The 23,393-nt window shown below is 53.7% G+C and overlaps 5 protein-coding genes across 6 annotated transcripts in view; 4 read left to right on the forward strand and 1 right to left on the reverse strand.

Moving 5' to 3' along the window:
- Positions 1–1,804: 1,804 nt before the first annotated feature.
- Positions 1,805–6,962, forward strand: FAM83C (family with sequence similarity 83 member C). The gene is made up of 4 exons (XM_007073619.2): positions 1,805–2,317; positions 4,509–4,676; positions 4,886–5,010; positions 5,522–6,962. Exons 1-4 carry the CDS (start codon positions 1,805–1,807, stop codon positions 6,960–6,962), a joined length of 2,247 nt encoding a protein of 748 aa, XP_007073681.2.
- A 2,208-nt stretch (positions 6,963–9,170) lies between these two features.
- EIF6 (eukaryotic translation initiation factor 6) lies at positions 9,171–15,584 on the forward strand. The gene is made up of 7 exons (XM_007073618.3): positions 9,171–9,271; positions 9,501–9,619; positions 9,737–9,822; positions 11,395–11,570; positions 12,122–12,298; positions 12,497–12,678; positions 15,321–15,584. Exons 2-7 carry the CDS (start codon positions 9,513–9,515, stop codon positions 15,328–15,330), a joined length of 738 nt encoding a protein of 245 aa, XP_007073680.1. The 5' UTR covers positions 9,171–9,271; positions 9,501–9,512; the 3' UTR covers positions 15,331–15,584.
- A 902-nt stretch (positions 15,585–16,486) lies between these two features.
- Positions 16,487–17,612, forward strand: MMP24OS (MMP24 opposite strand). Its single transcript, XM_042980536.1, has 2 exons — positions 16,487–16,571; positions 16,656–17,612. The coding sequence occupies exon 2, from the start codon at positions 16,659–16,661 to the stop codon at positions 16,830–16,832; it is 174 nt and encodes a 57-aa protein (XP_042836470.1). The 5' UTR covers positions 16,487–16,571; positions 16,656–16,658; the 3' UTR covers positions 16,833–17,612.
- LOC102969307 (ER degradation-enhancing alpha-mannosidase-like protein 2) overlaps positions 16,859–23,393 on the forward strand; it is a 127,675-nt gene continuing 121,140 nt past the window's right edge. Inside the window, exons 1-2 of the mRNA XM_007073614.3 lie at positions 16,859–17,171; positions 22,253–22,392. The gene's annotated coding sequence lies outside the window, so the exon portion shown is untranslated. The remainder of the gene's footprint in view (positions 17,172–22,252; positions 22,393–23,393) is intronic.
- Positions 17,573–23,393, reverse strand: part of MMP24 (matrix metallopeptidase 24) — a 33,002-nt gene continuing 27,181 nt past the window's right edge. For both annotated transcript variants that reach the window (XM_007073616.2, XM_042980535.1), the window contains exons 8-9: positions 22,557–22,823; positions 17,573–20,230 (exon numbers count right to left, since the gene is read on the reverse strand). In XM_007073616.2, coding sequence (XP_007073678.2) covers positions 19,893–20,230; positions 22,557–22,823 — 605 coding nt within the window. In that variant the 3' untranslated portion in view covers positions 17,573–19,892. The remainder of the gene's footprint in view (positions 20,231–22,556; positions 22,824–23,393) is intronic.

The following is a 23,393-nucleotide window of genomic DNA, read 5'->3' on the forward strand; positions in this document are numbered from 1 at the left end:
ATACCCCTACAGCTCATTACCCTCCCACGGTCTGGCTCTGTTTACCCAATCTCTTACTGTTCATGTAATCCCCCACCCCCACCCCGGGTGAAGGACCTCCTTAGCGCATCTGGTGTTCCAGTGTCTGCCCCTGCCTCTGGAATGGGATGGAATGGCCCAGCATCTCACCTCTTGGCCTTACCCTGACCCCTGGGCCCCTCACTTCTAGGATCCTCAAAGACAAAGCCCCAGTCCCATTCATCTTGGGTCCCAGGGCCCAGGTCGACATGGGAACCCCTAGATCCCTCTGCTCCCTGCCATGAATGTGTTAGGCCCTGTGTGAAGCCTCGTGGACATAGAAGGACCCGTGTCTGGTCTGAACATGATCACAGACCAGATAAAGCAAGTGAAATCAGTATTATACTGGGTTGTGAGACGTGATGTTAGGTCTCCTGTTGTCCAGGCCATCCTCATTGGACCTCATCCCACCCTAGAAGGGTAGCACCGTGACTTGGCACTGTGCACTGCTGTGACCGCTTCTGCCTGGCCTGCCTCCCTAACTAACTGCCATCTACCGACCCCTCTTCTCCAGAGCAAAGCCTCTTACTCATGCTACTGAGGACTCTGAGACTGTGGCCCTTGTTAGGGGCAGAGAACAGAAACTTGCCTGCTCTGTTTGCCTCCTGACCTTGCAGTGTGCCGCCATTCCTTTAAAACAACCTTTCTTCTGAGCCATTTAATACGCAGCCCCTGAGGTGGGGAGGAAGAATGTGGTGTGGCCCATGCCAGGCCAAGCCATGTGGAACAGCATTTCTCAGGGATGGGCCTGGGTCCACTGTCCCAGGTGCACCGGGGTACTTGTAAAAAGGCAGGCTTCAGAGGTTTACTCAGATTTTCTGGATTTGAATCTCAGATGGGTGAATCCTGGGGATCTGCATTTTAACACTCCCCAGCTGTTCCTGGGGACTAGGGTAAAAGCCACTGCTGGAGATCCTTGGAGGATGGACTCAGAGCCAGGGTGGGGGGTGGGCAGCGGACTGTGAGTGTCACACTTAGGGAGGTAGAGAGCGGCAGAGCCATCATGGGAGCAGATGGGCCCAGACGGGGGACAGATAGGTGCTGATGTCCTTGACAGCTCTGTGTGACACCCTGTTCAGTTATTTAGGGCCTGTATGCAAGGTGTGCCAAGGCTTGTGATATCCACCAAGGTATGTTTAGGGTTATGGCTTGTCTCTGAATTAACATTTGGGTCAGTTCACATGGGTTTGATCGAAACGTATGGTCTGCATATGACATGACAGCCTATCTACTTGTGTGTTCATGTCTTTATCTCGGTATCTTGAGTCATTTATCCACCCTGGTGTGTGTGTGTGCGTGCGAGTGTATGTGTGTGTGTTGTGCATGTGTGTGTCTGAACAGGACTGGGCCCCTCTGGACCATAATCCAACCTCTATGGGGGCTCTGGAAGGTCAGGGTTTGGAGGAAACTTGCTGGGAGCCTGGTGGGGCTGGGGCAGGTGAAGGTGGGGTGGTGCCAGGGTGGGGGTGGGCAGGAGTGCGTGCTAAGGGCCTGGCACTGCCATTTCCCTGAGCGGGCGAGTCTCAACAGCAGGCAGACAGGTGAGGCTGACCCGACAGGTTCCAGAGGCCAGGGGCAATGGGGCGGAGCATGGCTCTGATTTAGGGTGGCAACGTGTTGGGGGCCCTGGCACATACGGGGCGGGCAGGCAGGAGGTGGTTCTATTGGTATCTTCTTCCTGCTGCAGCCGGCCCAGGGTGCAGGCCATGGAGCCTGCTGGAGGGTGAGGGCAGCCAGGTGGGCAGGAATGTTCGGAGGCCTAGGGCCTGGGGACTTGGAGGCCCAGGGCATGGCGGGACCCCTGCGGGGCCGGGTGGAGGAGCTGAAGCGGCCGTGGTGGCGGGAGGCCTCACCGCTGGTGCTCCAGCACAGTGAGGCTGCCCGGCTGGCAGCCGACGCCCTCCTGGAGCGGGGCGAGGCCGCCTACCTGCGGGTCATCTCCGAGGAGCGGGAGCTGCCCTTCCTGAGTGCTCTGGACGTGGACTACATGACCAGCCATGTGCATGGGGGCCCTGAGCTCAGCGAGGCCCAGGGACTGGAGGCCTCAGGGCCTGACCGCCTCAGCTTGCTCTCTGAAATCACCTCAGGCACTTACTTCCCCATGGCCTCTGACATAGACCCCCCGGACCTGGACTTGGGCTGGCCTGAGGTTCCGCAGGCCACAGGCTTCAGCCCCACCCAGGCTGTGGTCCACTTCCAGCGGGACAAGGCCAAGAACATCAAGGACCTTCTGCGTTTTCTCATCAGCCAGGCCCGCACGGTAAGGGCCTTATATCTTCAGACATTCATTCCACAGATGTGTAAACTGAGACCCAGGGAGGGAAAGGGACCAACCCAAGGCCATATAAAGCAGCTTAGGGGCAGTACTGGGACTAGAACCTCTGGCCTCTATCAGATCACCAGCTCCTAGAGGGTGGGCATGTGTTTTATTTACCCTGGTAATCCCTTGACACTCAAGAGCATTACTCACCAAACACCCTAAAAATGCAGGCAAAATTGGGCATATTGCTAGGAGGGATCCTTTCTGCATCTTTCTTGGGAGAGAGTCCATGGCCTTCATCAGAGTCTTGGAGAGTTTATGCTCCCAAACTAAGAAGTCCAACCTTGATGAACATTTGAGTCACCCCCTTGACTTATTGAGGAGGAAACTGAGGCCAGAGAGGGGCTGGCACTTGCTCAGGAAGGTCCAGTCAGTTGGTGAAATAGAGCTCAGGGGGAGAGAAAGGGGCCCTGACTCAGGCCCTGGACCCAGGCTTGGCCCTGCCTCCTGGTGCACATCCCCAGCTGCACCTCACCCCTCGTATACTGCATCTCCAGCTGGGCCTGAAACGGGGAAGAAGGCACTGGTGCCTGGGCCTCAGCATGGCATTTGAGGGCCAGGATGATAGTTCTGCACCAAAAGGGAAGAGGGGTGGGGGCTTCTGGGCTCAGAGGTGGGGAGCTGGGGCTCAGGAGAAAGAAGAGGGGGAGGAGAGCAGGTCCCATGGTCAGTATCTGGGAAGGCTCCAGCCACAGACTAACATAGCTTCATTCCTGAGCCCTGACCTCCGACTCAGGAGGCAGGGGAATGGATCAGATGACCCCACGAAGGATTTGAGGTGGGTTAGACTCAGTGTCTTTGTCTGGGGGAGCAGCTTGCTGCAGAGATCAGGAGCCAGCAAGCTGGAATCTCCCAGGTGCCTCCAGAGCCTCCTTGGCAAACCTGCCTGTGCCCGAGGCAGGGGAGGGCCGGGCCTGATTAGCACTGGGAATGGGGTTATTAGTGAGGTGGCTGCTGTTGTCACCCCTGGCCCTTTGATCTTTCTTACCTGACCTTGTTTCCCCCACCCTCAGCCAGGCCTGTGCCGTGGACTAGGGCACCCTCCAGCACTTGCCTCCTCACCCTCACCTAGACCCTCCACCTCTGGGCCAGGAGCCAGGCTTCCACTCTGGGCTGTCACTGACTCTCAGAGTGACCTTGGGAAGGGCTTCCTTTTCCTGTGGGCCAATGTCCTTGTTCGTTAAGCAGGCAGCAGGAAAGGAACATTTATTGAGCTTCTGTTGTGTGTTGAGTATTTTCACATTGAATTCCTCATAACTATGAGATGTAGCTATCATTATCTTCATTTAACAGACGAGGAAATTGAGGCTCGCAGAGGTGAAGAAACTTGCCCAAGGCTGTATCACTAGGAAGTAGCAGAGTGCAGATTTGAACCCGGTTCTGTCCGGCTCCAGAGCTGCAGTGCTTTGCACCTCTTGCCTCAGCCTGGACGACAAAGGTGGTTCTCACAGCAGATATATGCAAAGGGAAGAAGGGGCAGTTGGGGGCTTGATGGTGTGAGGGGGTTTTCAGGGCTTCTGTGAGGCAGTCCATTAGATGAGGAGACCACAAGCCCCAGTCCCTCAACTGAGCAGAAAACTTGGTCTCACTTGGCGTGGGTGGAAGTGAGGGAGTCTGTGGGTATAAGATACCACACTAGACCTCTGTTGCTTTGTAGGGAAACTGAGGCAGGTCTGGCCAATGGCTCAAAGCCCCCAATAACTGGCCTGCAGCTCTAATTCTTGAGGAGGGAAACTTTGACAGCGCTAGGGCTGGAGCTAGTGGGAGAGCATGAGGGCCTGCACTGGGAATTGGGGTCTAGTATCTGCTCCTGACTCCTTCCCTACTCTTGGCCTAGGTCTCCTCACAGACATCTTTGAGAAGCCCATGACAGATAAACCCTCTGTCCCCAGAAATATGCACACCGAAGCTTGCAAACGTATTTTGGGCATTCAAGACAGTGGAACCCCCGCTGAGTCTAAGTTAAGAACCTCTGAGCTAGGTTGTTGCTAAAAGCCCTTCCAGTCCAGATGTTCTCAAAGGCTCTGGCCTCCTGCTTTTAAGCCCAGTTCTCTTTTCCTGGGACCTCAGCCCCCACCCCTGGGCTGGGCAATATCCCAGGCAGGGCTGAAATTCTCCCTACGTCCTCCAGGTAGTAGCTGTCGTGATGGATATATTCACGGACATGGAGCTTCTGTGTGACCTCATGGAGGCCTCGAGCCGGCGTGGTGTCCCTGTCTACCTGCTTTTGGCTCAGGAGCACCTAAGGCACTTCCTGGAGATGTGCTACAAGATGGACCTCAACGGGGGGCACCTGCCGGTCAGTGAGGGACAGGGGCGGTAACCAGGGGGTGGGGTGGGGAGTCAGGGAGGGCAGAAGGGTCAGTAAGCATGTGGGGGGGGGTCAATGGGAGTGGGCGACCTGACTTTCCTTAGCTGCTTAAGGTTAGAGACTGCAAGGGATTTAGATGTGGCTTGAGCCCCATTCTCTCAAGGTCATCACCCAACCTACCTCCCTCCTTGGCCCAGAACATGCGTGTGCGGAGCACATGTGGGGACACATACTGCAGCAAGGCCGGCCGCCGCTTCACGGGGCAGGCCCTGGAGAAGTTTGTTATCATCGACTGTGAGCAGGTGGTGGCAGGCAGCTACAGGTGAGCACAGGGAACAGGGGAGAGAGGGGCGGGGGGGCTGTGCCACCGGCTGGTGAGGCACCTGGGATCTGGCAGCTTGAATTTACCTTCATCCACCCAACCCTGGCAACATGGACTTGACAGCTACCAAGTGCCAGGCACTGTGCAGGCCTCAGGGCATAGTGGGGGGGAAAGACAGCCCCCCACTGGGCCTTGGAGGAGCTCACTCTGTGGAAGGATTACTTTAATGCCTTTGGCATATTGCACCTCAGAACTGGAGGGACTCCAGGGACTCTCGTCCCCAGTCCATTTTACAGATGGGGGAGTTGAGACCCTGAGATGGGAAACCATGTGCCCAAGTCCTCTAAGCTGAGTTAGAACTAGCACAGACTCTGAAGTCAGAGCTCTGTCGCCTCACGTAGGTCCTAATGGTGGTGGAGTTGTCTTGGTATGTTCACCTGGTTATGACTCCCCCCCCCCCCAGCCCCAGGCTCCTGCACTTTGCCTTCTGACCTTGACCCTCTGTTCCCAGCTTCACCTGGCTTTGCAGCCAGGCCCACACTAGCATGGTGCTGCAGCTGAGGGGCCGCATCGTGGAAGACTTTGACCGGGAGTTCCGCTGTCTGTATGCCGAGTCTCGGCCTGTGGAGGGCTTCTGCGGTGGTGAGGGTCCCGTATCTCCCAGGGCACTGTGTCCTCCCACAGTGGCCCTGGGCTTCCGGCCCAGTGTGTTGAGCCCTGCATCCTCCTCACCCTCCAGCACCAGCCTTAGCAGCATCAAACGCTCACCTCTAATGGACCGCTCCTCTTACCTCAGTCCACCAGGAGGCGGTGGCTGCAGTGACACGGGTATGGGGTCCTCATCCCTGGGCCCTGCCTGCCGCGGGGCCAGTGGCCAGCCCTCTCTGAAGCGCCAGCTGTCTGACCCTAACCATGGCTCCCTGCCAGGGCCCTACAGGTCCAATCTAGGCAAGTTGGGGGTGTCCCCATGGTCCCAGTCCTCCCCTGCCCTCAACCACAATGGTGCCAGCCCCTTGACCCTGGCAGTGGGGTCACCTATGCTTGCCCGCCAACGCCCCCTCCTCCCCTTCCCCCAGGGTGTTTCAGCCCTATCCCGGCTCCCAGAGAATGGGCTCCTGAGAAGCCAGGAGTCTAGTCCCCAACGAAGTCGCTGGGTACCTAGCACAGCCCTGGAGACAGTGGAGGAGAAGAAGGTGTCTCTGAATCAGAGCCATGGCCAGTTGGATCTCCTTGTCCCCTTCCCCAGAGCCAGAGAAGCTGGAGGCCCTGATTCTGGGGTTGACCCCAGCTTGGGCTCCTTCTGGCCTGGAGAGCAGGCTCCAGAGGACAGGCGGTTGTCCCCAAACCAGAGATATAACCAGCTGGATCTCCTGCCTCAGACCCAGGGTGCTGGGGGTACCCCTGAGTCAGGTTCCCCCAGACCTGGCAATCAAATTCCAGAGGACAAGAGGCTGTCCTCAAACCACAGCCACAGCCAATTAGACCTCCTGGTACAGTACCCCAAGGCTGGGGGCTCCAGAGTGCCCCCTGAAGCCAACTCCTCAGCCAGGGCTGACAAGCAAAGTCTTGATGAGCGACGACAGACCCTGGGCCACAGCCAGCTGGACCTCATCACAAAGTTTGGCCCATTCCGGGGTGAGGGGCCTGGGCCCAGTGGTCTCCCCAGACCAAGCCCTGCTCGAAAGGCTGGAGTGGGCTCTGGGGATGAGAATAGGCTGACCCTGGGCCACAGCAAGCTGGACCTCATTACCAAGTATCATCAATTGCAGGGCACCAGGCAAGGACCTGACCCTGGCCTCCCTGGAGGCCCCACAGGTGGCCATCACAGTGGCAGTAGCAATGGCCTGTCAGGGGATGAGAAGCGGCTGACCTTGGGCCACAGCAAACTGGACCTCATCACTAAGTACAACAAGTCCAAGTTCAAACTTCTCCGAAGCCGCTTTGAGTCCTAGTCCTGCTCCCACCAAGGACATGTCCTTCCTCCATCTACTTGGATTCTAGATTTACTCAGGTTCCAGACCCTGGGGTTCTCCAGCAGGGCTGCATGGGGAGCAGAGGGTGTCTAGAAGCTCAAGTTAGACACTCACTGAGTTCAGAATTCTTGTTTACACACACACACACACACAAACACACACACACACACACACACCCGAAAACAGAAACCACAGTACCTGCCATTTGCCACTGTGCTGGGTGCCTTACACAGGTTAATTCTCATCCTTCATCCTCACAACATTCTACAAGATAGACCTCTAGCAGGTATACGTTTCTAGGATCATAGGTACTATCTTCCCTATTTTATAAATGTGGAAGCTGAGGCCCAGAGAGTTTGATGACTTGCTTGGAATCAGGTCCAAGTGGAACCAGTGGCAGAGCTGGGGCCCAAACCCGTGTCCCTAATGCTTAAGATTGTGTTTTTGCACAGACATGACACACCATTATCGACAGTTCACATGTCCCCATGCACACAAAACACACACATCACAGAGATGCCCCAAATGCCTGTATAACACACACAACACCCTGACAGGGTTCATACCCACAAACTGAATACCCATAGACACTCAGTAAGTAAACAAAGGTCCATGTGATAAACCCAAACACTCAGAATTCTAGTTACAGGTACTCAATAAATGTAATATGGCTAAATGAGTAGCGAAACAAAATATATGCATTCAGTGCACACTGTAGACCCCTCAGAATCCACAGACAATAAATATGCACATAACCACATACACATACCATATACACACACATAGGTATGCACACAGCAACCAGTATCTTCTTTGGCCTAAGCTGTGTACCTACCACAGGGCTGACAAGTGAATCAGACTCAGGCCCTGGGAGATAAGGATAAATACATAAACCAATGGCAGGCAAGACAGAGCTGTATGTAACTCAAGGAATCAGTGGCAGGGGGTGGTGACAGTGGAGTGGTGAGGAAAGTTTCAAAGGAGGCAGACTTTGAGTCAGCCCTTGAAGGATGGGGAGGATTGGACAGATGGAGGAGCAAAGGAATTCCTGGTAGAGGGAAGCAGGTGAAGAGAGGCCAAGGACAGGACAGGATGAGTGGGTCTGAGATGAACTGGGGAGGATAGAGAGGGTGTGGATACTCAGACTCTGACACACACACACACACACACACACACACACACACACACACACACACAGAAGCATAGGCTCTGATAGGTTTTTTGTCTTTTCCTGAGCTCACCACCTGCCTGGGACAGTTTACACAATACAAATCAATAAAGGCAGACATGCTATGACCCAGCAGCAGCCTGGTGTGTCCTGAGAAAGGTGGAGTTGTGGAACTTCACGTTGAGGGCTGGGGAAGAGCCAATTGACCATTCAGGCCAATTGTGGAGGGCTCCCTGAGGGAGACGGATGTTTGCAGAAGGGCTGAGGGGAGGACAGGGCTCCAAGCCCCCTCTACCCTCATTGTGACATTCTGAGAGGCCTTGGGGCTTGTGTAGACTCTACAAAATGTAGATCAAGTTCATCTCATCCATGAGAGCAGGTCCCTTGAGTGCTGCCATCTATCTCGAGGACATAGTGGTTCCTGAGTGAGTGACCAAGGACATGCATAGTGGAAGCCAGTCAGCATCCACACCACTGCCCATCTGGACCCTCCCTAAGACCCGGTTTCATTCATCCTTCCCTCTCTCCAATACCTTCTTCAGACTGGTTTCTTCTACTTCTTGGCCACGTCTCCTTCTCCGACCTTTGTCCTGGTCTCATTTCTCCCTACTGGACGCCTCCGTGGCGTCATCCACCCCAGGCTTCAGCCCCAAATCTCAGCCCTTCACTCTTCCCTGGGCTCCAGATTTGGCCTGGACGTCTGTCCCAAACCTAACGCTCGGCATGTCACTTTCCCCACACCTACTCTTTCTCCTTAGGCTTTACTTCAGTAAATACTTCCATCATCAACTCGTCTTCTTCGAGACATCGCTGGCTCCTCCTCTCTTATGCCTCGCATCCAACCAGCCACAGGTCTCGGTCAATGGTACCTCCTAAAAAGCGCCTGAATAAATGAATGAAGGAATGATTGGATGAGAGCATGCGTGGGGCGGGGCCACGTGGGGTCCAGACCGGAACACTTGCAACCATAGACTCCTCCCAGAGGGTGGAGCTACGGTGACGACCTGCGTAAGCGGGGGCACTCAGCTCTCCCGGAAGTCTCCCTGGGCCGAGGCGGAAACGGAAACCTACCTAGGGCCGAGTGGAAGCTGTTGAAGCGTGCGGGGGTTGCTGTCTTTTGGTGAGCGGGTGTGGAGGGACGCCGGAAGGGACAGTTCTGGGCTCCCCGCGTCTTGAGTGGTAGTCGGAGGATTCCGGGCTAGACAGTCTAGAGGGGTCCAGTGGGCGGGACCTGAGATTTGAGGGGCCAAGAGGGGCGCGGTCGCGGCGGGCCGTGAAGGGCTGAGGCCGGGAGACCCGGACCCACGGCCGGGAGAGGATTCGTTGGCCCTGAACTCCCGGTCCCGCAGCCCTTAGGCCTCATGGCGGTCCGAGCGTCTTTCGAGAACAACTGTGAGATCGGCTGCTTTGCCAAACTCACCAACACCTACTGCCTGGTGGCCATCGGAGGGTCGGAGAACTTCTACAGGTGCGGCGGGAGCTCCGGTGTCTGCTGGCAGTGTGGTGGCTGGATGGCTGAGAGGGTGCTGGGAGTCGGGGACTCAGACCCCTCAGCTCCTTAACCACTGAATCCACATCCCTACAGTGTGTTCGAGGGCGAGCTCGCCGATACCATCCCCGTGGTGCACGCGTCCATCGCTGGCTGCCGCATCATCGGGCGCATGTGTGTGGGTAAGCCAGACGCTGAGCGAGGGAGTGGATCCTCCCAGAGCCTTTAATTGTAGCCTTGGAGGGGACTTCTAGTGACCCTTGGATTTTCCGGCTTTCATCCATTATCTCCAGAAACAAGAGAATCTCTCTGGCCTGTGCCGGACCCTGTTTTTAAGTGCTTTCAGATCAGGGACTATCACTGGCAAAAGCTTCTGGATCATAGGAAAACAAATAACATTAAGTGCTTTCACTCTTAAACTTGATTTCAATCCTTCTTCACGAAGACCCTGGCAGGCAGGCCTTATTGGCCTAATCTGACTAATGATGAAGTCAAGATTCAAGGATCCAAGTGACTCACCAAGTACCACACCTTCCCTCCACACCTGGGAGGGAAGATGGAAATGTCCTCTCTCCCTTGCCACTGACTCTGGGCAAGTTGCTTCCTCTTTCTGAGGATCCAGTTCTGCCTCTACAAAATGACAAGCTAAGATTCTGGGTCATCTTGTTCATTATCCATTTAAGTCTTAAATTGGCTTTACCATGTCTCTGAGTGGCATCCCTATCCCACTCCCCTACTTCTCAGCACTGTTGAGTCTGGCCATTGGTCTTTTGTTGGAGCTGGATCTGTCTCCCTTTACTGTCACCCCTTATTTCTAGTTCTGTTCATTGGGGTCATATGGGAGTTTTTTTTTTTTTTTTTTTTTTTTTAAATCATAAGCCTGATGACCTTAGCCTCTGAGTATTTTCTTATTCAGGCCAAACACTCTTTGGCCCTAACTATGACCTTTGGACTTGTCGCTTGGTGTTTTTTTTTTGTTTGTTTTTTTGTTTGTTTTTTTTTTAAATATATAATGGGTGTAACTCAGAGTTTAGAAGTTCAAGAGTTGTGTTCTTATGGAGGTAGGCAGAGGTTTAGTTATTGTTGTCACAATATAATTGTAGTTTGTTCATTCTTACTGTGTTTTGTGTAAATATACCACATTATATTCATCCATTTTGTTGACAGTGGGCATTAGGGTAGTTTTCAGTTCTAACATGAATAGGGTTGCTATGTCTTTTAGTGAACACATGTACATGTTTCTGTTGGATGTGTAATACCTAGGAGAGGACAGGTTGGGCACAGGGTATGCGGATATTCTATATAGCAGGTGATGCCAGATAATAATCTGAAGTGGTTGACCAATTTACACTCCTATTGGTTGTTCCATGTATCTTTGCCAGCATTTGGTATTGGCATTCTTTTAAAAATTTTAGCCATTCTGATAGGTGTGTAGTGTTACCTCAGTTTTCAAGTAGCAAAATATACAGCTAACGCCAAGAGCTCCTCTTGTTAGTCCTGGTCCCTCCTGGTGGATGATGGCAAAATGGGCAGGGTGTGTTGGAACAAATTCCTGGGCTATCTCTGGCCTGCCCAATGGGACTCCTGGTCCCCTGGGTGTTGTATGGATCAATGGGTTAGCGGGCTGGGGTCTGGGCCTAAAGCTTTCCTGGGAAACTGACCGGGCTGAATTGTATCTAAAACCCCCAGAGCTTAGCAGGCTACTTGTGTATTTGTGGTCCATTCTTGCCCTACCCCCTAATTTGGATCTCTAGGGAACAGACATGGTCTCCTGGTGCCCAACAACACCACTGACCAGGAGCTGCAGCACATTCGCAACTGCCTCCCAGACTCAGTGCAGATCCGGCGGGTGGAGGAGCGGCTCTCAGCCCTGGGCAATGTCACCACTTGCAACGACTACGTGGCCTTGGTCCACCCAGACCTGGACAGGGTAAGGTAGCCCAATTTCGCCCAAGAGTCACAGGACCCGCCTAGTCAGTGGTTAGTCATTGTTCTTGCCTGTCAGGCAGGACTTAGGGGTGTCTCTTGTGGTTTCTCTTTATACTTGGGCTCTCAGATTTCAGGCACTCATTGGAATAGTGATAATAGTGATAATAGAGGTGTGACCAGTGCCAGAAAGAAGCTGAGGAGGGTATTAATCCTCCAAAATCAGGGAGACTGCTCCGTCCCATCCTGTAACCAGGACCAGGAGAGATGATTGACAATTGAGCTCTTGAGTGTGGGTTAGAGGGAAGAGGGTGATGTGGAGACCAGCCCCTGTCTCCTCAGGGCATGCACAGCTATTAGGGACTCCATAGCTGGTCTAGACTCTGCTCCAACCTGTATTTCATGCTTTTTCTGCATGAAGCTTCCATATGCAGCTAGGTAGCAGAGGGATGAGGGGCTTAGGGAGCCAAGCCCTGGGTGGTTTTGGGTGTGGAGGGCCCCTGGTTCCTTGACCTGGAAGTTCTGGGCCCTGAGTACAGTGCCTTTGGCTAACAGGAAACAGAAGAAATCTTGGCTGATGTGCTCAAGGTGGAAGTCTTCAGACAGACAGTGGCTGACCAGGTGCTAGTAGGAAGCTACTGTGTCTTCAGCAATCAGGGAGGACTGGTACATCCCAAGACTTCAATTGAAGACCAGGATGAGCTGTCTTCTCTTCTTCAGGTCCCCCTTGTGGTAAGCATTCCTTTCTCTGATCTCTGTCTCCTCCTGAGGCAGATCCTTTGCCTAGCGTTAAGGATCTGAGTTATTATCTGTCACAGTTTGCGATTGGGGATGCAGGTCAAGGAGCGGGGTTTGGGGATAGTCCTCGCCAGGGAGTGGCAGGACTGTGGCTTTTGGTGCCATGATCCACACTGAGCTCTCCTTTGGCAGGCAGGCACTGTGAACCGAGGCAGCGAGGTAATTGCCGCTGGGATGGTGGTGAATGACTGGTGTGCCTTCTGTGGCCTGGACACAACCAGCACAGAGCTGTCAGTGGTGGAGAGTGTCTTCAAGCTGAACGAAGCCCAGCCTAGCACCATTGCGACCAGCATGCGGGATTCCCTCATTGACAGGTATCTGGGTCTCTCTTCTGCCTTTGGAGGGTAGAGGAGGGAGATGCCACCTAGGATGGGTCCACACTGCATTCATACCGGTAGGTCCTCGTGTGTGAGGGCACACCTGTGCATTGCTGAGCAGTCACAAGGTACAGCCAGTGAGCATTGCCTGAGTATCTGCTCATCCCCATCTTTGAAGACTCAGCTCAGTGTCACCTCTCTGGGCAAAGCTTCCCTCTGGTCTGTCTTATTTTCTCACTGACCACATTGTTTTGTAGTTTGTGTGTGCTTGTGTGTCGGTGTCCCCAGCCAGCAGCCCAGAGCCTGAGACCAAAAAGAGCTGTTTGCAGAGGGAAGGAGGGGAAGTTGCTCTTAGAAACTAAGGAGACCCTAAAGGACTTGTTGGGGGTGGGGATTGCATCAAAATCACAATCGTCTGGATTTTTGGGGGTTTAATAAAAAAGTGGGATCTTGGGCCTAACCCTGGAGGTTCTGGGGTATGAGGCTCTGGAATCTCTTTTTCCTTTGGTGGAGCAGCAGGTGCTGATATTCACCTTTTCCCATTGAGGATTCTTCTCAAGGCATGCCACACCCCAGTATCCCAGCAATCTTTATGAGGATAGAAACCTCATATGCCCATAGTAGAGCAAGTACCCAGTGACAGACCCCCTACTTACAACAGGCAAAATTACCCTCATTCTCCCTTCTTCATTCATTTGTTCATCTGATGTTCACTGAGCCCTGTCGATAGGGCTCCATGTAGGATAGGCAGGCAACTTAGCCCTGTGTCCTGCCTCTAGGAGCTCACAGTGTAGCCGAGAAGTTGTAGAGGCCACACATAACTCTTCACTGCCTTCAAAGAAGAGATAAAAGTTGCCTTAGGTGGCTCAGGAAGCTCCAGTGAAACACTCTGGTATCCCGGAAGGTTTTGTCAGGGGCAAATCATTTAGTCTGGGCCCAGGGGAATGAGTAGATATTTGAATATGCAGAGATGGAGTAGGAAAGCACTTCAGACAGACCCAGAGGTGGGAAAGTATGGAGAGTGTGAAAGGGCAAGGTAATATTGTCAGAGTGTCAAAGACCCTCAATTCCCATGTCAAGAAGTTTTGACTGTAGGCCTGTGATTTTGATCTTTAGTCTATGTTGGGATGCTTGTTAATGTAGATTCCTGGCATCACCCCCCCATTACCAATTCACTCTGGAGTGAGACCCAACCATGTTTGGTTTATTTTAATAAGTTTCTCTGGGTAATTCTGATGGGGAATCAGAATTGAGAGAGTAGTTGAAAGGGTCTCAACAGGAAAGTGGTACAGTAGTTCTGTCATTTGTTCAGTAACTTTTTTTTGAACATGCCAGAAAATCGTGATTTGGTGAATAAGATATACCCACCCTGCCCTTGTGGAACATAGAATCTTACAAAGAAGGCAGTACATACACAATCATTTAATTAAAGGACAAAACAACAACAACAACAACACCTTTTAGCCTAAGAACAGAAAGAAATTTTTGCAATCTGATAATTGGTACCTACCAAGAAAACTACAGCAAATATTGTATTTAATGGTAAAACTTCAGAAACTGCTCTTAAAGTCAGGCAGAATTGCCCACAGTGACCAGTACTGGTCAGTATTTTGGTGGTTCTTGCTTATGCAGTTAGGTAAGGAACAGAAATGGATACTGGAAAGGAAGAGCCAAAACTCATTATCCTTCTTTGGTTTTGAACCTGTTGAGTTTGAGGTGCCCATGAGAGCTGATAATGAAGGTGTCAGGTAGTTGATTAGAAGTATGTACTTTAGGGGCGCCTGGGTGGCTCAGTTGGTTAAGCGTCTGACTTCAATTCAGGTCACAATCTCGCGGTCTGTGAGTTTGAGCCCCACATCGGGCTCTGGGCTGATGGCTCAGAGCCTGGAGCCTGCTTCCGATTCTGTGTCTCCCTGTCTATCTGTCCCTCCCCTATTCATGCTCTGTCTCAAAAATAAATAAATGTTAAAAAAAATTTTTTTTTAAAGTATGCACTTTAGTTTTATAATTGTACATGTATTTTATTTCTCCTGTAATTTTTCTTTTGTTAAATGTTTATTTTTGAGAGAGAGTGAGAGACAGAACATGAGCAGGGGAGGGGCAGAGAGAGGGGGACACACAGATTCCGAAGCAGTCTCCAGGCTCTGAGCTGTCAGCCCAGAGCCCTATGCGGGGCACGAACTCACAAACCATGAGACATGACCTGAGCTGAAGTCAGACACTTAACTGACTGAGCCACCGAGGCGCCCCTGTATACGTACTTATTACCTCCAGGAAGAATGTTCTGGCCTCATCCCTGCCACTGAGGGATTTGTGGTCTGGGCACATCCCTTCTCTTGTGAATCCCCTTACTCCCTTCTCTGATGTTTGCTGGACTTGAGTTCTGAGGCTCTGGTTTGTGATTGATAACAATGAATAAATTGAGTTGAGTGGGGAAGGAGTTACTGTTAGTTTTTAAGCATTGAGAGTTCTGACTGGATTGTGACTCAAGGAAGCAGTGTAATCTGGAAAGGGCTCTGAATGTGGCTCTTCAGGGCTGAGCTGGAACAAAGGGGTGAGGGTGGAGGCAAGCATCTTAAGAATAAAGGGTGGGGTATGCTCTGAGAAGCACCTACTGACAGTGTTCCTTCTCTCTCTAGCCTCACCTGAGTTACCTTCCATTGCTGTTCTGCGGGTTCCTGCCTCTGGACTTTGGCTCCCTCTGCCCCACCCAGCCAGGCAGCCAGTTGGCAGAGAACTGACTGGGAGTGAGTGGCTGAATGCCCAGCTCTTCACCTGTGCCCATCTCCTGAATCTACAGTTACTTAAAAAATCTGCCATGTTGTGCTGTCTGTCAGGCCTTAACGGCTCCTGACTGACCACTCTCTTTCCTGTACCACCCCCATTAAAAGGCAGCCTGGCTATTCTTGAATGTGTTGTTTGGGGGCCTCCACCTGCAACCCTCCTTCCCTAGCATTGTTCTGGGGGAAAGTGGGTAGGATACACACACACACACACACACACACACACACACACACACACACACACACCAGTCTCACAATTTCCCACCCTCGTCCCGGGATCATCAGGATGGGGGTTGACCCTCCTTCCCTAGCATTGTTCTGGGGGAAAGTGGGTAGGATACACACACACACACACACACCAGTCTCACAATTTCCCACCCTCGTCCTGGGATCATCAGGATGGGGGTTGACCCTCCTTCCCTAGCATTGTTCTGGGGGAAAGTGGGTAGGATACACACACACACACACACACACACACACACACACACACACACCAGTCACACAATTTCCCACCCTCGTCCCGGGATCATCAGGATAGGGGTTGATGATTGTCCCAGGGCAAGAGGAGGAAGCACTCTCTACTGTAGTTCTAGCCTTTTCCATGCGACTTCAGCCTCCTACTTCTGGGGTTTAAGAGATGAGAATCTGTTCCAGCTCTCCTCTAGGCCCGAATGAGGACCTGTAAGGGGTCTGGAGCACCTGGCTTCAGGGCAGTCTTGTCTTCTTTGACCAAGGTGGATGGAGATTGCTGGTCTGGCTGCCAGGTGCCATGGAGATTCTCAGAAAACTGGCAGGCGCCCTCCCTTAGCTACAGTGCCTGTGGAGCCAGGAAGCGTCTGGATGAGTCCTTTGTGGCTTGCTGGGGCGGCTCCTTCAGTCTCCTGCTGTGTGCGGGGCGGGGCCCCGGGATGTTGGAGCAGCATTGGCCAGTTACTGGTGGGTGGGGTCGGGTCCGCATTCCCGCAGCAGCGGCTAGGGGGCGGGCCCTGCGTGCGGTGAGGTCACGACGCCGGCCCCTCCCAGCGCAAGTACGCAGGCCAGCGGAGTGCAGGGAGTGCAGTCGCCGGCTCTGGGACCTTGGAGACCCGTGGCTCTCTGGCTCTCGCGGTGAGAGATGAGGGTCGGACCGGGGCGTGGCGGGAAGGCCGGGTCGCGTGCAGCTCACCCGCATCTAACGGCTTCTCTTTGCAGACGATGGGTGCTCGGCTGAGCGGCGGCCAGGGCGCCCCAGAGCCCGTGCAGGCCCAGCCCCAGCCCCAGCCCCAACCCGGGGCGCCCGAGGCCCCTGAGCGGCCCCAGCCTGAACCCAGTCCCTGGGGGCCACTGGACGATGTGCGCTTCCTCATCACCTGCACCTCCTGGTACTGACTCGACACCCTCCGCAGTTACTGCCAGCTGCCAACTGTCGTTGTGCTGTTATGTTCCTCTCTTGTCGTCCTTTTCCAACCCCGGCGCCCAGGACAGGCTCGGAGAGTCGAGGAGATAGATCACGGAGGACTGGAAGGAGGTCTCGGCAGGGCCTCTTCGGCAGCCTCGCCATGGGGCACCGGCTCGCCTCTAGTTCCTTCCGAATTTGTTCGCTTCTTAGCCTGCACCCAAACCAGCTTAAACCTTCGTGCTCACCCCCACCCTACAGCTTCTCCAGCCGTCTGGGTTCTGGGGCAGCCCTCCCTGGCCCTGGCTTCCAGAACCAGGCCAGGACTCCTGGTAAGACCCCAAGACTGCTGACCTCACCGCCTCTTGTCTGTTCCTTATTGCTAAGAACCGGGCTGTTGCTTTTGTCCCTGGTTATGGCACCATGTGCCTTGGCTTCGGAGAAGACCTTGCCACAGTGACCCTCCCTGTACTTCTCCTAGGGGGGCTTGCTCTGCCAATCCTGGATCCCAGTGAGGCATTATCAGGTTGTGTGCCAGGAACCCCAGTAACACTAGGCCTCTGGGGCCAGCCTTTTTGAGAGAGGGGACATTTGATTGCTGGGCTGGTAGATGAGATGCATGGGACAGTTCCCAGATACCCCAAAGCACCCTGTTCCCCCTCTCCCAGAAGTTTCTTAAGGCCACTCCCAGAACCTGATCCTTGTTCCTATATCCCAAGAAAACAACACACTCTGTATTTTTGTTTTATTTAGAAATGATTTAAAAAACATTATACAAAGGCTGATCAGTTTAAAATGTGACCGACACTGAAATGCTGTGATATTCCCCGGGCCGAGGGGAAGCTGGGCTCTGGGGTCCCCAGTGCAGTGCCCCTTTGTCTGTCTGCCCTGTCCTGGGGTGATGGGCAAACAGATGACCACAAGACAGGAGAATCCGAGATTGGAAGCCTCCAGGCTGAGCCCTCTCTGGGCCTGGCCCTGCATCCCTCACATCTGCAGCCTGAGCTGCCTGCCTCCATCTCCTGCTCTTTCTCAGCTGGCCTTGGTAGTACCAGGAGCCAATGGGGAGCCTGGGGAGCCTAGAGCTTTCAAAAAGAGAGAGCACCAACCTGAGGAGTGGAGAGGGACCGGGAAGGGGAGAAGGGAGGCCAGGAAAAGATGGATAAAAGAGACACTTCTGATCTCATCTTGGACCCTAGAGGGGTCCATAGGTGGGGACCCAAGGCCCAGCCAGCCCACCCGATGGCCTGGGCAAGAAACAATCTCTCTGTGCTTCATTTGAGGGCACGGTGAGAGTTACCCTAGGCTTCCCAGGGCCTACACGAGTTTCATGTGAGTGGACAGGTATGAGCTAATAAAGTGCTTTGCAAAGTATAAAACACTATACAAACCTATGAATCACTAATATCTCTGCAGTTGTTCCCCACCCACCCCAGGGAGCCCGCCCTTGGTCAAAATGAGAAAAGACAGAAGGATGATGCCTGGGAACATAGTGGACCCACATAGGTGCCTCTGGGACAAGAGAGATTTTGCTCAAGACAGCTCCCAGGGCAATAGTAGTCCCTGTCTGCTACAGGTTAAGCCAACCCAAAGCCCAGAGGACACAGGGTAGGGGCGAGGCCCATGCAGGCCCAGAGGGCCAAAGTGGCATCGGAGACTCTGCCAGCACCCTGAAGATGTACCACCTTTTGGCTTTGGCAGAGAGCCAGTGGGCATCACTGAACCCATTAGTCTTGCCTAGGGCTCTTCAGTGACAAACAGGGCTGCCTCCACTGGGTTGGAGTGAGGCAAGCTGAGCCCTAGGAATTCCAGAGACTGTGAAGGATGGGCCCCTAGGATTGGGACTGCAATGCAGGCAGATGGGCCCAGTGAGCAGGGTTAGCAAGGGCCAAGCTTGTATAAACACTGCTTCCAAGCTGAGAGATTGAGTTGGCCTCAGGGTAACTGGGGGTGTGGGCTCTGAACACTTGAGAAGGCTGCCCTGGGCCCATTAACCCCAAAGCCATGAGAATGTTGGCCTGGAGCCATTTCTGCCTCACCTAGCTAGTCAGGCTGAGCCCCAGGCCATAAGCAACAGGGCTGGGGACTGGGAGAATGGGGAGAGGGACAGAGAAGTGGAGGATAGTCAGAACTCAGATCAGCCTCCAGAGGTGGGATCAGCTCCTGCCCCAGACCTTTAGCCTCATGAGCAGGTCCAGCTCCTGGGGTGTCTAGGCGCTAGAGTGGCCTTAGCAGCACCTTGGTCCTTGTCTCCTGGGGAAGGGCCGGCCACGCTGGCCTCATCGCCAAGATAGTCACCTCTAATTCACCTAACGCCTCAAACAGCCTTTGCAGAATGGGACTTTTAAAACAGTAGTAACAGGACATTTAAATATTCACGACGTGACAGCTGGGTCCTTGTCAGACCCCGCTGGGCCACAGCACTGCCTGCAACATGTGACCCTAAATCCTAGATCTCAAAGGAGACCCTGATGTGGAGCAGGTTTCCTGAGGGATCTGCTGTATGCCAGCAGCGGAAACCCGGGCTTGTTGCCCGCCATGTTGGCAGCAGGGGTCTTGTAGCCTTGGAGGACAGTGGGGTGGGGGCAGGGGGACATCTGACCAGCAGGTGTTGGCAAAGGGGGACCAGGATTGGTGGCATCTCCCAGAGGGGGCTGAGAGTGCTAGTGCTGGCTTCCACAGAAGGTGCTGGGTCCAGCCAGGAACAGAGCTGTGGTGCCTCATTGATAACCACAGGATGCAGTGACCACAGGGCCTCCTCCTGGCATGGTCCCTGCCTCCTGATGGGGCCTGGCCTATTCCCTTGCGTAGGGAGCAGTTCACCCAGGACAGAAGGCTGGCAACTGGCTGCCAGACACCCACCCTGGGGCACAGCCACCATCACTCCCTGCCTCATGCTCAGCCTAGGCCAATGTACCTACCACTTCAGCTGCACGACCCCTGGCCTAGGGCCCTTCTGGCCCCGGTGGGCAGTGGCCAGAGCTGCCCCTGAGACCCTGATGAGGAAGGGCCTGGCTGGCCAGACCGAGTGGACAGAGAGGGCTCTGGGCTGCTCACACCCACTCCTGGACTGGCCGCTTATAGTAGGTGACAGGCTGAGGGCCTGCCTTGTTCTTGAACTGGAAGATGGTGTAGACCAGCACCAGGATGCAGAGGGACAAGATGCAGGGGATGACCACAGCCACAGCATTCACAGAGCCTGGTACGTCATTGATGGTCACCATGATGTCCACATCGTCCTGGGGCAGCCGCCGCTCCTTCCGCCGTTCCACCTCCTTCTGGTTGCAGCCCATCCAGTCACGTAGGATGTTGCGTGGATAACCTGGCTCCACACTCAGTTTCTGGTTGTCAAACTTCCAGTAGTCCCGGCCCTTGTAGAAGTAGGTGTAATCTGCAGAAACATGGTCCAGCATCACTACTCCCAGGTACTGCCCTGCACCTGCTCTGGGCCAGAGTGAGAGGGCATAGGGTGCTGTGGCAGTGTGGAAGAAGGACGCCTCTCCCACCCTGGGGTCCCAGAGGAGCTTTGAAGGAGGGGTGGGTATATGAAGTGGTGGGAGCAGCGTGTTGGATCGCTTGCAGGTGGGGGGAGGGCAGTGTGTAGCACACTCTGCCGACAGTGTGACAGGGTCTCGGAGTGTGAACTGCACGGTTGCAAAGAGGTGTGCCCGGGACCTGGAGCAGCCTGGCCTGTCATCTCACAGGTGCCAGGAAGCCACTGAGGGGCTTTAAGTAGAATTGATAAGTTCAATTTGTGCCTCCCTACCTTATAACCCTCTCCTCCACCCTGCCCATATTGGTGAGATCAAGTTCCCAACTATGGCTTGGACAGCACTGCCTTCATAGCTCTAGAGCCTCAGTCTAGCTTCTGCTTGAGGCAAGGGAGGCAGGGAGCCAGGTTTCTCCTTTGGTTGACAGCGGACACCACCTTGTCACAGTTGTGGCTTTTCTTTGGCTTGAATCACAACACAGATGCTGGGGAAGTGATGCTGGGGACACTGCTGGGGAAGAGGCTAGAAAGAAAGGAGGTGGAGACTGGGGCACCTGGGTGGCTCAGTCAGTGAAGCATCTGACTCTTGGTTTCGGCTCAGGTCATCATCTCACAATTCATGAGTTTGAGCCCCTCATCGGGTTCTGTGCTGATAGCCTGGAGCCTGCTTGGGATTCTCTCTCTCTCCCTCTCTCTTTGCCCCTCCCCTACTCACACTGTCTCTATATCTCTCAAAATAAATAAACTTGAAGAAGAAGAAGGAGGAGGAGGAGGAGGAGGAGGGGGAGGAGAAGGAGAAAGAGAAGGAGAAGGAGGGGGAGAAGGAGGAGAAGAAGAAGAAGGAAAAGAAGGAGGAGGAGGAGGGAGGGAGGAGGAGGAGAAGGAGAAGGAGAAAGGAGGTGGAGGGGCTGGGCAGCCACACCAGGCTCCCAGCAACAGCCTTCATGGCCCAGACAGTGTACAGACAGCAAAGCAACTCAGACTCTCCTATTGGTTGGCTCCCCACTCTGGGACTTTCATTGGCCAAAGTCCTTGATGTCACTTGTCTCTGAGGCTCCCAGAAAGCAAGACCATGTGTGTAAAGCATCAGGTACACAGGAGAGCCATCAGTAGCAGCTCTTCCCCCGAGACTTTTGGCTTTCTTACCAGTGACATCTCCTTAGAGAGCCCTTCCTGACGAACCCTCTCTAACAGGCCCTCCCCAGCACCCCCCACCCCCACCCCCACCATAGCTCTTCGGCTGCATTTCTTTCCCTTAGAGCATTTGCTGCCACCTTAGTTGTTTTCTGCCTCTAGAATGGGAGCCAGGGATGCAATGCAAGTCTTATTCTCTGCTCCTTCCCCAGCTCTCCCACAAAACTTGGCTTTCAGTAATTATTGTGGAGAGAATGGATGACACCTGTCATTCTACATAAACTAAAACACACCAACAAGATGATGATGATGATGATGATGATGATAGCAGCTAAGTCTCACATGGCATGGATCATGTGCTAGGCATTGGTCTAAGTGCTCTACTTAATTGACCTTATTCTTACAAATCCCAATGAGGTAGGTACCATTATTATCCCCATCTGATAGATGAAGACATAGAAAACTTAAATGGTTTGCTCAAACTCATAGTAAGTGGTGGAGGCGGGATGTGAAGTCAGCCAGCCTCCAGAGTCTGTATTTTTGACCAGATCACGGGAAATGTATTTAACAAACATTCATGGATTCCTGCACCTGGCAACACCCAGCCCCTCTTCTTGAGAAGCTTCTAGTCTGCTGGGAAGCTCCCAGCCTGGCCTCCAGGAGGAGCTTAGAAAATGTCTCATAAATAAAAAAGGCTTCTCTTTCCATCTTCCTGCCCTCAAGCCTTGTTTAAAAAAAAAAAAAAAAAAGGCACCTTTGAAAGCACCTGTATCCATCATTGCTTTTCAGATTTGATAACTCGAGGAAGCCCTAGAGTACATCTGAGGTCCACTATTTGAGAAATGCTGTCTGAAAGAGTGAAGTCAGTCTATGAAAACATCTCTCAAATGTGAGTCATCTCTGCAGATGAGAGCCTGGCTTGGTAGCTGGTAAGAGAATTAATTTACTGTGTGAACATGGGTAGATGTGAGGCAGTTGTCCTTACCATTAGACACCGTTTCTCAAACTTGGATACCCTGAGAGTACGCCCATGGGCCCTGTTGGGACCTACATAAAATTGGGCTACTCCCCACCCAGCCAGGCCCTTACGTACATCCTTCCTTGCTGATGAAGGCCCCCTGGGGAGCCTGTGGGATGCCCTTCCACACAGTGATGGGCTTGGGGTAGCCAGGGTCCGTGGCCCGCCGCTCCTCGCTGTAGCGCCAGTACCGTTCGCCTTTGAAAAAGTAGGTCTTGCCCACAGGTTCCCAGCGCAGAGCTGTGTCAATGCCTTCTCGGGGCAGACAGCTCCCCAGCTCCCCCAGGCTGTGGGGGTACCCAGGCTCCACCGTCACCTCCTTAAATACCCAGTACTTGTCACCTGTAGCCAAGAGAAACCCAGGATCAGCCTTTCCCAGTCACTCAATGCCAGAGGTTGTGGCTGGTGCCACTTGTCCATCTTTTGCTAGGACTGAAGTCATTCACAGAGCCACAGTGTCGGGGAAAACAGTGCAAGGCCTGCTTGACAGCCTCTCAGGGAGACTGAGGCTCCCTGGCCCTGGCAGAGCATGGGGGCAAGAAGCCAGAAGCCAGTCACTGCAGATCTTGGGCAACCGGCCCCATGCTGCCCAGCCTCCGTGCCGCACCCTCTGTTCGTTCATGTGAATTGCTCCTCAACTCTCTCTCAGGCGTCCTCAGCCACTCCTGTGGCTTTGCATGCCTTAGTACTCCCCACCTTCCACCAGTGACACCCAACTCTGAGGGCTCACAGACACTCCCACTGGACCTGAGCCCCAGACCCAGGAGCCCTGACCCAGTGTACACCAGCCTCTGGGCATTTCCAGGTCTGCTTTCTGGAATTCGTCACTACCTCCACAGTGTGCTCCCTCCCTCCTCACCTTTCTGCCCCCCGGTTCCCCAGCAAGAAACCTGGCATCACTTTTGACCCTCT

Source organism: Panthera tigris, chromosome A3, assembly GCF_018350195.1.
Source record: "Panthera tigris isolate Pti1 chromosome A3, P.tigris_Pti1_mat1.1, whole genome shotgun sequence".
Lineage (NCBI taxonomy): Eukaryota > Metazoa > Chordata > Mammalia > Carnivora > Felidae > Panthera > Panthera tigris.

What these genes read in the sequence shown, in the direction of transcription:
- EIF6 (XM_007073618.3), top strand. Translation starts at nt 9,513, where the DNA reads ATGGCGGTCCGAGCGTCTTTCGAGAACAACTGTGAGATCGGCTGCTTT. An exon ending in TCCACCCAGACCTGGACAGG is followed by an intron (nt 11,571 to 12,121) that starts GTAAGGTAGCCC and finishes TTTGGCTAACAG; the next exon opens with GAAACAGAAGAAATCTTGGC. An exon ending in TTCTTCAGGTCCCCCTTGTG is followed by an intron (nt 12,299 to 12,496) that starts GTAAGCATTCCT and finishes CTCCTTTGGCAG; the next exon opens with GCAGGCACTGTGAACCGAGG.
- MMP24OS (XM_042980536.1), top strand. Translation starts at nt 16,659, where the DNA reads ATGGGTGCTCGGCTGAGCGGCGGCCAGGGCGCCCCAGAGCCCGTGCAG.
- FAM83C (XM_007073619.2), top strand. Translation starts at nt 1,805, where the DNA reads ATGTTCGGAGGCCTAGGGCCTGGGGACTTGGAGGCCCAGGGCATGGCG. An exon ending in TCATCAGCCAGGCCCGCACG is followed by an intron (nt 2,318 to 4,508) that starts GTAAGGGCCTTA and finishes TACGTCCTCCAG; the next exon opens with GTAGTAGCTGTCGTGATGGA. An exon ending in GTGGTGGCAGGCAGCTACAG is followed by an intron (nt 5,011 to 5,521) that starts GTGAGCACAGGG and finishes CTCTGTTCCCAG; the next exon opens with CTTCACCTGGCTTTGCAGCC.